At 53.0% G+C, this 12,986-nt stretch overlaps 1 protein-coding gene across 4 annotated transcripts in view; it reads right to left on the reverse strand.

Moving 5' to 3' along the window:
- Positions 1-1,442: 1,442 nt before the first annotated feature.
- The window catches only part of PAX5 (paired box 5), a 199,635-nt gene continuing 188,091 nt past the window's right edge, over positions 1,443-12,986 (reverse strand). For all 4 annotated transcript variants that reach the window (XM_032164173.2, XM_032164172.2, XM_032164170.2 and 1 more), the window contains one exon: positions 1,443-8,627. In XM_032164173.2, the coding sequence (XP_032020064.1) occupies positions 8,551-8,627 (77 nt within the window). In that variant the 3' untranslated portion in view covers positions 1,443-8,550. The remainder of the gene's footprint in view (positions 8,628-12,986) is intronic.

Genomic DNA, 12,986 nt, shown 5'->3' on the forward strand with positions numbered 1-12,986 from the left:
CCATCCATTGCAGAAATGAATGGAGGCTGTGCAGCTGCTTTATTAAATATGAATGAGTTGCTGTCCATGGCCCCCAAGCGGTCACTCGCCCACTCCATCTCTGGCAATTACTGAGTTGCACATACTGTGCCAACGGGCGCAGCGGTCCCTGCCTGCCCTTGCACACTCTGACATTGCCCGGCAGGGGCAGGGCTCAAGTCTGCAGCTGCCTTACCCGCTGATGAAAAGCCACTTCTGGGCTCCTTTGCACCTGAAATTTTCAGTTCCAAGGGCTTAAGGACAGGACAGAAGGATTGTGGACTCTTGCTCTCCGAGGTCTGACTGGATATGGCCTGTGGCTTTGGGGCCCAAAGGCGAGGTCTCCTAGTGTGAATGGCTTCTGAGTTCTGTCTCGATCCAGGCATTTTAGCTTCCAGGAGGCTCGACAGGATCAAAGTGAAAAGCACGTATGGGATGGGGGCGGTGGCTCATGCCTGTAATTCCAGCACTTTGGGGGTGCTGATGCAGGAGGAAGGCTTAAGGCCAGGAGTTTGAAATCAGCCTGGGCAACATAGTGAGAGCCTGTTTCTACAAAAAGTTTTAAAAAATTAGCTGATAATATGTTAGTTTGTAAGTAGGGAAAAATTATTTAAAAAACTAGCTGGGCTTGGTGGTGAACGCCTGTGGTCCTAGCTACTTGAGAGGCTGAGGCAAGAGGGTGGCTTGAACCCAGGAGTTCAAGGTTGCAGTGAGCTATGATTGTGCCACTGGTAGCAGAGTCCTTGTTGGCCCTGTTCACTTCTGTGTCCCCAGTGCTGGGGACAGAATAGATGCTCATCAGTATGTGCTGAATGAATGAATGAGGTGGGGATTACCATTTGGGAACTGAAGAAGTTGACATTAAATCACAGTTAGGAGTCGAATCCAGAGTGGAGGCTCACCCATGACTCAACCTGCCAAGCTGGGGATATCCCAAGGGTGGATTCTGTGCCTGCTGCCCCCTGCCCAGGGCAGAGCCCAATTCTGCAGCATGGATTTGTTTTGACAAAAACAATCAAATCCACGCATGACTACGATACAGTCAAAGTTGTCAAAGAGCATCCTCAAACTAGTAAAAACAAACAAGATCAAATTCTTTTTCTGAACTTAAAAAATTACTTTTATTTTAGGAACCAATAAAATTATGGCAAATATTTACAAATAATTATCTCACATAAAGGTTACATAAAATCAATTCTTCACAAGTAACAGCCACTCATGAAAAGACACACAGATATTGAAACTACGCCAATCTTATTGCATGTTTCTCCAACTAATCTAAAATAAAGGTGTTGCAGTCAACCATTTAACTTAAAAGGAAGCCACAAATTGCAGGTTTGACGAGGAAAAAAAAGTAAAAAAAAAAATTAAACCAAAACCCCACCCCTGTTTTCTCCCAAGTCCCACCCTTAGCCCTGCCCTCCTCCCCAAAAAAGAAAAATATGTCCAACATCTTTGGCAAATTGGCACTGCTGTAATTACATTCAAATATTATTACACACAAAAGCAACACACGTCACTAAGAAAAAAACCACCAATATTTCAAGTCAGTTATTTTCTACTAGAAAAAAAGAATACAAAACATACACATTTTTTAAGAAGCATTTTTTTTTCAATCCGTTGGAGACAGATCATCTCCCACTTTCAAAGGCAATTCAATTGTGGTTTTTGTTGTTGGTTTTTTTGTATTTTTTTTTTTTTACAAGTAAGCGTCTATGCAGGCATCACAAACTTTGGCGGATACAGTAGATATGTATTTCTTTGATGCTGAAAGGTCAGTCCCTAAGACAAAGTCAAATGTTTCAAAGAATTAAAAGCAAAATCCATGTGTCTTCCTGGCAAAGGTTTCCATTTGCAATGTAATCTGCATTTCTACAAATACTTAATGTCCAAGGCCACTAGAGGGTGAAAAACCAGGGCAGCGTCTTCCAGCAGGAGTCAGGGCAAACCCAGAACCAAAACTCCATTCTCAGCCCAACCTTGGAGGTCCAGCTGCTGGGGCTGAGAAGTGGGGCCCAGGCAACGCCAGGCCCTCACTGCCCGCCACCCTCTGCTGTGCTGGGTCTTGGGGCCAGGGGATAGGCCTGCCTCTTGCTGAGCCCTGGGACAGGCTGCAGCCGGGTCTGCTCACCTTCTCTGACCCAAGTCGAGGAGAGCAGGCAAGAATTGGCATGGGGAGACTCAGTGCTGTTTCTGAGTTTCAAGTATGTCTGAGGTGTAGGGGAGTGTGTGTGTGTGTGTGAGTGTGTGAGTGTGAGTGTGTGTGAGTGTTTGAGTGTGTGAGTGTGAGAGAGTGTGTGTGTGAGAGTGTGTGTGTGAGTGTGTGAGAGTGTGTGTCAGTATGTGTGTGTGAGTGTGTGTGTGTGTGAGTGTGTGTGAGTGTGTGAGAGAGTGTGTGTGTGAGTGTGTGTGTCAGTATGTGTGTGTGAGTGTGTGTGTGTTTACGTGCTCGTGCACATTATGGAGGGGAAGGCCAGATTCTGAGGCTCTGAACTTTTTGCAAGTGTTTAAAATAGACTCAGGATTTATTTATTTTCTTTTTAGCTTTATAGCAATTAATTGGCTATTGATTGGTTGGAATGTTCAACTCTCCATTTCCTCAAATACAGTAAAATGGTTTCATTAAAATGTATTCATGCTTGAAAAGAAGTGCGCCATTAAATGGTTTCCTTTCTGTTCCACTCCAAGGGAAATGCGCCGTTTGTAAATCAAAAATCCATCATCCAAAATCACTTGTTCTTAATGATGCTTTTGGAGAAGATGAGGGACGTGGCCACAGGCATGGTGATTTTGGGGACAAGGGCGACCAGCGGCCATAGCCACAGGGTCATGGGGTGGGGGGCGGGGGTCAGGGCAGGTGAGGCTGGTGTGGCCTCCTCCTGGCGTGACCTCCTCCTGCCAGGCCTCAGAGTCGGGGAGGGGATGCGTGACTGCCAAGTCACCCCCACCCTGCTGTTTCACCTGCTTCCCTCCCTGGGCCCCGATCAGCCACCCGAAGCTGATGGGTGGGTGGGTTGGTGCTTCTGTCTCTCCTGCCACAGGCCAAGGACCCTACCTGAGATGACTCCTTTGAGGCTTCACTGATTGTCCCTCAGTAGGTATTAATAGGTAAGCAGCTGCATTTTCTCCTTGTGTTGCTCAGGGATCTAAGATGTGGGAACAAGAATTTCTGGGCTTTCTGAATAGTGGCTACGTTTACCCATCTTGGAGATGAGCTAAAGGGGACCCCTCAGATTGAAACTCTAGAATGGCAGTGACATGATTCTGAGGTTCCCTTCAATCCTGGCGTGCCCAGGAATGGAGCCTCAGCGCTGAGGAATTACCAGAAAAGGAAAGACAGACTGGTGCCTGCCCGCTCCTGGCCAGCAGCTCATTTCAGAGAAGCTGTTGCCTCATCAGGGGAGCAGGCAGGCAAGGGGCTCACAGCCTGGCCTCTGCAGAGGCCCTTGGGACCTGGCGCCACACGAGGTGCAGCCGAGCTGACAGTGGGGAAGTGCACATCAGCACTGTGGTTCCCCCATGAATATGCAAGAGGGAACCCTGAGGTTTGGGGCAACAGGGGACAACAGGGGCAAGGGGCTGAAGGGGCTGCTGGGAGGTGGGGCACGCCGTGGGCTAGGGGTCGTGGCCTGACTGTCCAACTTTCCAATAATGCATTTTATTACCTTTTAAGAAATGTACTTGCCTCGGACCTCTCCGAGGCCAAAAGAACGAAAGAAAGAGTTTCCCCAGGAGAGCTGGTGTGTGGCTGGGAACCATCAGAGCAGCCTCTCGATGGGAGACAAGGCCAAGGCTGCAGAACTGGCCTTGTAGCGGGGCCACTGTGGAGCTGGTCTAGCTCAGAGCACTGTGGGATCCACCCATGCCTGCCTGGACCTGGCTTGGCCATGGGGCAGGAGTTGGTTTCCACCCTCCCGGGAAGCTGTATTTCAGACTCATCGTGTTTCTAGGGCTGTGTCAGGGTGCTTGGTTGGTTTTTAAGATTTGCTTCCCTGGCTTGGAGCTCAATTCTGGCTGAATGTCATGGGGGGGGGGGGTGGCTGGAGCCACTGGCTGCCAAGGCTGGGCAGTCGTTCTGGGGCGTGACTTCTGGTAAATGGATTTCACCCCTCAGTGCCCTGTGGCCACATCTGAGTCTCTACCCTGCACATGTGAAAGGTGCCCAAGCAGCACTGACCTCCCCTGAAAGCCCAGCAGTTCCCCAGTCCCGTCCCCAGCGCCTCTGACCTTCCACCCAACTCCACCTTCAAAGCGCAAGGCTTGCAAGAGCCCAAGATGAGGCCTGGGAGAGTGGCAGGCTCTGGGCGTGCCCGTTTCTACCCCTGCCTTGCTGGACACCTTGAAGCACATCTCTCACCTCTCTGGGCTCCCATCTCCTCCAAATCTGCAGCAAAGGACAGGAGGTGAATGAGAAAGGGGGCAACTGGCAGGCATTGGAGCTCACAGGCTGGTGCCCAGTGGGTCAAATTTGGCCCATGGACATTTTTCTTTAGGTCGACAGAACATTTTACAAGTTTTCATACTTGAATGCCACTCAGGGGGGCAGGTACACTTCTGGGCATCTCGGGCACCGCTGCACCGTACTGTCTGGTGCCCTGCCCGAGTGGCAAGGCTACGCCACCCCGTTCACCCAGGAAGCAGTTCATTCAGGGGACTTGAGATTGTGATCTGTGTTTCCAGGGGCTGTGGACACCCTGGTGGCCCTGGCTTGGGCACTCCTGCATACTGTCACAGCCAGGCCTGGAGCCTGTTCCAAAGTGGGAAGGCAAAGAAAGGGAAGTGGGGGACAGCACATGACCCTGGCACCTGGCACCTGGAGTCAGGGCTGGACCCATGTCCAGGCCTGGTCAGGGATTATGGTGTGGCCTTGAATTGACTCTGATACCCTCTGAACCTCAGGGACAGCTGGGAAAGAGTCTGGATGAAACCTCAGAAGCACTGTTGTGGATTTGGTCAAAGACTCCGCAGGTTTCAATGTTCTTAGGAAACAAAGCCGCCAACCTCCAGGCCCCTAGGTCAGGCCAGCCTCTGGGTCCCTGTTCTTTCTTGCCTTATTGTGGGTCTGGGGGATTTCTAGGGAATGGGGGTTGGCGAGTGTCTTTAAGCCATACACTCCCATGACAGGAGCATAACTCAGTGGAGAGAGAATGGGGCCTGGATATCTGAGAATTCACTTCGCCTCTATGTTGCCATGTGAGCCCCAAATGTCAAGTTCCCTGTCTATTAAGTAGGCATCATGCTCGTTGCCCCACAGAGTGGCCGAGGGTTGCAAAGCACCGTACGATGTCAGTTATGGAAGGGCTAGCCTTAACTAAGGTGCCTTGGGAAAGGGATGTTGGGTTTGATATACCATCAAATTTTTCTAGGTTGGAGCTAGACTAATGGTATGAAAAATTTTCATAAAATCCACAATGTCCTTTTCCAAAAGTCAGAGCTGGAACACAGGGCAGAAGGCCCATGGAGAAATGCCCCAGGCCTTCTGCCACGATGCTGGTGAGGCCCCGGACTTGTGTTTTCCATTCAGAATTCTCTGGCATCTACTCAACGGCTTGTGTCCTTTGGAGCCATCCTCACCAAGCTCCCAGGCAGCTCCGCCGGACCGCAAGGTGCTGTGAATTGGTGAGAGCGGGCGTGTGTGTGTGTGAGAACATCCGTGTGCATCCATGTGCGCTTGTGCTTCTGCCTGGCAGCCCAGGAGTCAAGTGGTTGTCTCACAAATACAAAACCAATCTGAGGACCAGCAAAGCCTCAGGTGAGAGAGGAAAGGTATGGGGGGAGCTCATTACAGGGCAAGAAGAGGAACAGGATAGGGAGAGGGGGCCGCTGTGGGCCAGGTGGGCTTTGCCGAGGAAGGATGCTGCATGCCTCAGGCAGCTGGTTCAGGGGAGGCTGACCTCCTCGCAACAGCCTGGAACCACAAGGAGGGCAGGCTCCAAAGATGTGGGTACACATCATTCCAAAAGAAGGGTGACAGGGGGCAGAGGCTCAAGAAGCCTGTGCTGAAGACCCCTGACCCCACCACTTCCTGCTAAATGGAGGGAGGCAGGGAGAGAGGTGCCAGGTAACATACCTTCTCCTACCTTACCTGACAGGTGGAGGCTGCAGCCAGCTCACCCTGGCTCCTGGAGGTGGACTCTGGCCCCAACTACCTCCCTTCTTTGCCCCGCAGGTTCTGGGTGGGGGCAGGGGTGCGTGTGCCTGCTGTGAGCTTGCTGGGCTCCATCCCTGGCCTGGGTGACCAGGCTTCCTTGGCAGTTCTTACAGACTGAGTGTCTAGGGTATGGGGCCCAGAACCATCTCTCACTGCTCTGTCAACTCTCCTCAGGAATAGGAGATGTGGATAGACCAGGGTGACGGGGAACACCATGGGTTGGGGGTCAGGAGCCCGAGTCCCAGCCCCGCCCCCACCAGTCACTGCTTGGGGACTCCACCTTGCTGAGCCTTAGTTTTCCCTTCTGTTTCACCACCCTGTGGGGGGGCTTAGGGAACAAAATACTTAGCGGTGGCCAGAGGAAGTCTGCTTTGTTTCCCTGCATGGTCCTGGCCTTCCCCAAGCTGGGCCTCAGTTTCCCACAAGGGAAGTTGGGCTAGGTCTTTTTCCAGGCTCTTCTGATTCCCGCCCCTCTGGGTGTTCCTGTTTCCCACTTGGTCCAAATATTAGTGAGCCTCAGGTGCCCACCCCCATCAGCTTGCTTGGAAGTAGAGGGCCTGCCCCAGATGATCCTGTCACAGCCCCAGCTCCCTGGAGAGAAGAGGGGAAGGAAAGAGCTGTGGGGTGGCCCTACAGGTGACCCTGCTGCACCAAGGCAGCCAAGGCTCAAAGAGGTGCAGGGTTTTGTCTGAGGTCCCACAGCAAAGACATGTAGCCAGGACCAGGACAAGACCTGCCTGGCCTGCTGATCCCAAGTCCAGTCTCTCTCTGCCCTGGCTCTCTGCCATCCTGGTGACATACAGATATGGGGGACACTGTCACGTAAGAAGGCCAAGCCTCCTCTCATCACTGTCATTCAGCCCAGGTTTGGACAAGGGCTCTACCTGGCTGCTGTGAGTTGACAAGAGAGGCTATGCAAGGAATTAAGGCCCCAGGTAAAGAGATGATGGCACCTGGCACCCCCATGTCAAAATCACTCCCAGGTCACACAGCAGCTCTCCTGCCCCTCCCCCAGGAGGCCTTCCTCTGTCCCGCAGGTCTTCCCGGCTGGCTTCCTCTGACCACCCTAGCCCACAGTGAGTTCTCCAAGCTCCCTCTCCAAGTTCCCGTGGCCCTTGGCCATGGCCCTGACCATCGCGGCCCCTTAGATCAACAGGTGGGCATGCGTTGTGCGAAATTAGGCATCTGCCCCAGCCCCAGCACCTCCACGCCCAGCTGCCTGCTAAGCTCCACGAGGACGGGGAGGGTCTGCCCCGAGAGGATGCTCAGAAGTTCTGGCTGTAGGCCGTTTGTGATCTAGGTGTGGGGGAAAGTCCTCTGTGTTAATTATTGTCTACATCACCGGAACAGGCTTGCCCAGAATCCACTTGCTGGGGTCCTGGAGGGTGGGTGAAGTGTCCGTGGCAGGTGTCCAAAGTGACCTGAAGCTGGGCATGCCTCAGAAAACACAGTTCCAGGGGCTGAGGGAGTAGGGAGAGCCTCAGGCCCCTCCTTGGCTGGGATCAGATGATCTCCTGCATCCCATCCAGCCCTCACATTCAAAGTCCACAATGTAATCAATACCTCGGATGACATTCTGCTTCGGAAAAGTAGCTGAGGAATCGCCCAGACAGTTTTCTTTGAGTTCTTTGATCTGGAAAAGAGCTGCTCATACTGCATCGGTCCCAGAGAAATAGAGGCAGGAAACCAGGGCATCTCCCCAAAGTGTGCTCCTCTTAGAGAGGGGCCTTGGGGGAGCCTGCAGCACAACCAGCCCAGTGAGACTCCTCGTGAAGATACTAGAGAAGGAGGGATGAGCAGGAGGCTGGGGCCCAAGGGCGGCGTCTCGAGGACAGCTCCGAGCCCACCTGCCAGGGTCACCCAGGGCAGAGAGGATGCTCTGCCACAGGTCTAAGATGTCCGGTGACGCACCAGGAGTGCAAGATGCATCATGGGTGGAGCAGTCTTCTCAGTCGGACCTTCAGGCCCACAGAAAAGCAAGAAGGTATTTACATGGGTGCTGCTGAAGCAACAAAAGCAAGCTCTCCTTCCCAGGCTGGGGTGGTTACGATGGCTGGATAGTTAGACAGCTGGGGGACTGGCAGTCTGGGCTGGGGCTGCGGTTATTTGCAGAACAGTCTATTGGTTTGCAGAGACCCAGTGGCCATCGGGAGAAGCTCATAGATTGGCTTTTAGAAATGGACAAGGATCCAGAAGTCCAACGGCCCCACCATAGGGCCCCAGAGTCCCTGGAGGAAGAGAGGAGGAGGGGAGCTTCAGGCAAGTAGGGGGTGCTGGGGGATGGTCTCATGGGCTCCTCTGGCTATCTTCAGGAGGGCTGGGTGGCTGTCACCCTCAATGATATGTGCCATCAGTGTTTGGTGCCCGCCTGGCTCCAAGGGTCAGTGACGGTCATAGGCAGTGGCGGCTGCAGGTGGGGCAGCTCCTCGGGTGGCAGCGCTATAATAGTAGGGGGAGCCTGGAAGAGACGAGAGAGAGCACTGAGGTCAGATCTGGGGTCCCCTTTCCACCAGTCTCCTCCACTTCTGTCCTTTCTTCCCCTCACCCAGTCCGGGCCACCATCCTCTCTCATCAAGATCTCTGTCCCAGTCTGTTCCCCAAATGGCAGGGCCACAACCTGCTCACAAGATTTCGAGGCTCTTCGCCATCTAGAGCTGGGGTCAGGAGCCTGGGGCTCTTGGGTCCAATCCTCCCAGCTGCCCGTTTTAGTGAATAACATTTTACTGGAACACAGTCTTGCCTATGAATTTAGGCATTGCCCATTACTGCTTTACTGCTATTATGACAGAGTTGGGTAGTTGCAACAGAGACACTATGGCCTGCAAAGCCTAAAATATTTACTCTCTGGCTCTTTACAGAAATCATTTGCCAACCCCTGACCTAGAAGATAAAAACATGAAAAGCATTCCCTTTGTTTGGCCTGCAGGTGCTCTGTGATCTATCCCCAGCCAGCATCTCTGAATTCATTTCCCTCAGGGAAGGCCCCTCCTGCCCACACTCATATATCATGCTTAAGCTGGACGAAACTCCTTGCAGCTCTCTCAAATATACACAATGCGAACAGATGAGCACATCCTCTGTGCCCGGCCCTTCTGGAGCCTGCGCATGTATTATCTCATTTAAACCTATGGGGTAGGCACAGTTTAGCTCATGCTAGCATACTCTCCTGCCTCTGTGCCTTTCCCCACAATGTGCTTCCTGCCTGGAACTCTTGGCCTGCACCCTCACCCCTTTTCCCATCTGTTAAACTTCTATGCCTCTTTCAAATCTCAGAGCCCTGTCTCCTCCTCTGGGAAGCGCCCTGCCCTGAGCTCACACTCCCCTGTAGTCTGTCCCTATGCTATGGGAAAGACTTCTTTCTGCACTTCCCCCATCCCCGGATGGAGAGCCCCCAAAAGGCAGAAGCTGGGTTTTGCTCTTCCTGGGAGTCTGTCCCCAGTTCCAGCCTGGATCCGTATGTGGCACCTGCTTGGCTGGATTGGATGTGTAAACGAACCAACTTTGCTGAGTGAGCAAACGATAGCGAAGACACCCCCTGCCCATTCATTCATTCACTCATTCATTCACCACTCATTTCCTGACCCTGCTGAGGGCAGGGCTGGGCAATACTGGGGCAAACGCCAGCCTGACACAGGTTAATATTCAGAGCAGGAAGGGGATCCAAGGTCAGAAAGAAGCTCTGGAGAGTGCGAGATGGGTCTAGCAAGTTGGCTTTTGGATTAGGGAGTGTCAACCTGTACCATAACTGGGGGCTGAGTCCTGGAGTCTGCCAGAGTAGGAGTGACACTTTGGGATGCACCACCTCTCCTTCTCATTCAGCCCTGATGAGCCGATGTACTGCTCCCTCCCCATCCTCCCAAGGAGGCAGTATGGCAGTGGAGGAGCTAGTACCTTGCTGTGCTGTTTCAGACGGCACAAACACCAACCCCATGCCTAAGTATTCCCTGAGATGGGTTTTCTTCTGCCGCCTCTTCTGTCACCTCCCTGGCTGCAGTCCCGACTCAGAGACCCCTGTCAGCCTTCCTCTGTTCTCTCTTGTGAGGGATGGGGACAGCCACCCATGGAGTGTCTGCAGTGTCTGCCGTTCGTCCTGCCTGCAGGTGGTCCCAGAGGAAGGCGGGTGTGTGTGCGTGAGAGGGGCATGGCACGAAGGCAGGGCAATCACATGGTCTGCCCTCCACATGGGCCCCAAAGGACAGGAAACGGAAGTAGAGTCTTCTCCTTGGAGGATCCCTGGCTTGACCCTCCAAGCCCTCAACCCCAGCCACCTCTCACCCTGGACTCTGACCCACTCCCTCCCAAAGCCAGGCTAGACCCTCCAGCGGGCCTCCACATGACAGCTTGCATTTACTGTGAAAAATGAAAACATCACCTCACAAAGCACTCTGTCGTCCTGGCGCCCATTAGACCTCCATCTAGAATAAACTTGTCCTTTCTTCTGTCATTTTTCCTCTCTAATTCACATTATCAATTTGCTGCTTGACACAGTCATTCCCGGCTCTGCTTTCTCTCTAATCCCTTTATAGCGGCCACAGGCGCTCCTATTCTAATCCTAATTGACCGTGGCTGGCCTTTCTTCCTGCCGGGACCGCAGCCTCCTTGCCACCCTGGGGCCCTGGTGGGATGCTGAGTCACAGTTGCCCTGGCTGAGGGACATTCTCCCGAGAAGGCAAAGTGCCCCAGTCCTTCTGCGTCATCTCCTGGCATTGCTGATCCTCACCTTGGCCATTCCTGGGAAGGAGGCTTCAGCTAGGCTGGCCGAGGTGTCGGCAGCACGTGCGAGGGTGTGTGCGAGTGGGAGTGGGGATGTGAGCATGTGTCTGTGTGTGTGTGCGTGTGTAGTGTGCATGTGTGTGTGAGTGTATGAGTGTGTGAGCGTGTGTGTGCATGTGTGTGTGAGTGTATGAGTGTGTGAGCGTGTGTGTGAGTGTATGAGTGTCAGCGTGTGTCTGTGTGTGTGTGCATGTGTGTGTGTAGGGTCTCGCCTGTTCCACAGAGCCCACCAATCTAGCAGGAGCACCGAGGGACCTCCGGACAGGTTTCCATGCCCTGGCACCCTCCCCAGGTGTCACGAATAATCCATCTAGGCCTCCCTGCCCTGGGGTATTCTCTCAGGCCATGCCGAAGACACTGTGGGGCAGGGTGGGCCAGGAGAGGTGAACGGGCCTGGAGCTATTTGCAAGGCTGTGGGTTGGGGAGCCAGCAATCTCTCCATCTTCAAGAAGGTGGGATCACTGCTTCCTCCGCCCTGCACATCTCAAGAGAGCATGCATGCAGCTCCTGTTGGAAGGAGGCTGCAGGGATGACTATCCTCAATTTACATCTGAGGCAACTGAGGCCCAGACCTGCCTAGGCTCCTCCAGGTTATAGACTTGGGCAGTGCAGGGACCATTTCTCATGTTTGTTGCTGCCCAATATCGTTTGTGCTCTTCCTGTGTTTGCAGAGATTCTGCAGTAGGAGGCCTGCTTCTTTGAGCCAGAAGTCAGAAATCCTCCTCCCAGCTTCCCTTGCTGCTAGGGCACAGGTGTGTTTCGTGGGCTCTGCCAATTAGACTTTCTTGTATATGACCTTGATTGAGACGGGAGCCACTTGAAACAGTGGGCTGGGGGACTCCATCTGTTGGGAGTGGGTGGCAAAGTCATCCAGCTTTGGCTGGGGGCAGGACAGAGCTTCCAGTGCCCACTTCCGAGCACCCTGGGAAAAGTTACAGTGGAGTGGAGCTGCACTCTGGGTGCTGGCTGGCAGCAGGGCTGTTGATGCTAGTGCAACTCTAGTTGTGTGGTGGGTGTTGTCCTGGCTGTGTCCCATGCCTACCTCTTTTTGTCCTCCTGGAGATTCTAGGAGTCCCAAATATCCCTTAATAAATTCATTTTCTGCTTAAGCCAGTCAGAGTGGATTCTGTTGTTTGAAACTGGTCCACTTTCAAAGCTGGACCAGAGCCAGTCTCATCACTCACACACAGGTCTGAGTATTCAGGACTCAGGACTCCCAAGGCCTGTTTCTACAGAGGGGTGAGGCCTCTTTTCCTGGCTTGGTGTTGTTCAAACTGGGAATCAGTCAGGGAGAGTAGAGTACCACATCACATACTGGTTCCAGAAATAGGCTCTGTTGTCAGGGTGACCTGAATTTAAATCCTCCTTCTGCCACCTGAATGCTGTGTGACCTCAGGTGAATTAGTTCACCTTTCTGAGCCTCATTGTCCTCTTCTGTATAATAGAGATAATAATATGTGCTCTGTAGGGTTGCTGAGAGGATGAAATCAGATAGCCCATGTGAAAAGGGTTTTGGGTGCCTGGTGCAATTAACAAGTGCTCATGTAGATGAATGGAGTTTTGCTTCCTCTTCTTCCTCTCCATGCTGTCTCTGGCCCACTAAAGGTACTGAGCACTTCCCAGCACAGACACCCCTGCCTGAGGCTCCCACCCACAGCCTGTGAGCTCCCTGGGACAGAGTGTGCACCTTTTCCACAACAGGCACACAGCCCAAGCCTAACAATTGGGGCTGTGAACTAGATTTCACTCCAGCTTGAGTAGCAAAAGCCTCGGATGTGGTCTAGTCCTGCCCTCCCCTCCCTATCTCCTCAGACCTACACAGTCAGGTCCAAACTCCCCAGCCTGGCCTTCAAGGGGCCGCTCTGTGCACACTCCACAGATCGCCCCACCTCCTACACCAAGCCTTTGCCACACGTGCCTGAGACGTTTCTTCTAATTTCTCTGCTTCTTGAATTCCCAGGCAAATAAATGACAGCCACTATCAACCTCTAGGACACCTTGTAAAAATGAAAAAAGGTGTCCCTTTTGAGAAGGTGCAGCCCCG

The sequence above is a fragment of the Hylobates moloch genome, unplaced genomic scaffold (assembly GCF_009828535.3).
Source record: "Hylobates moloch isolate HMO894 unplaced genomic scaffold, HMol_V3 SCAFFOLD_10, whole genome shotgun sequence".
In the NCBI taxonomy this organism is placed as follows: Eukaryota; Metazoa; Chordata; class Mammalia; order Primates; family Hylobatidae; genus Hylobates; species Hylobates moloch.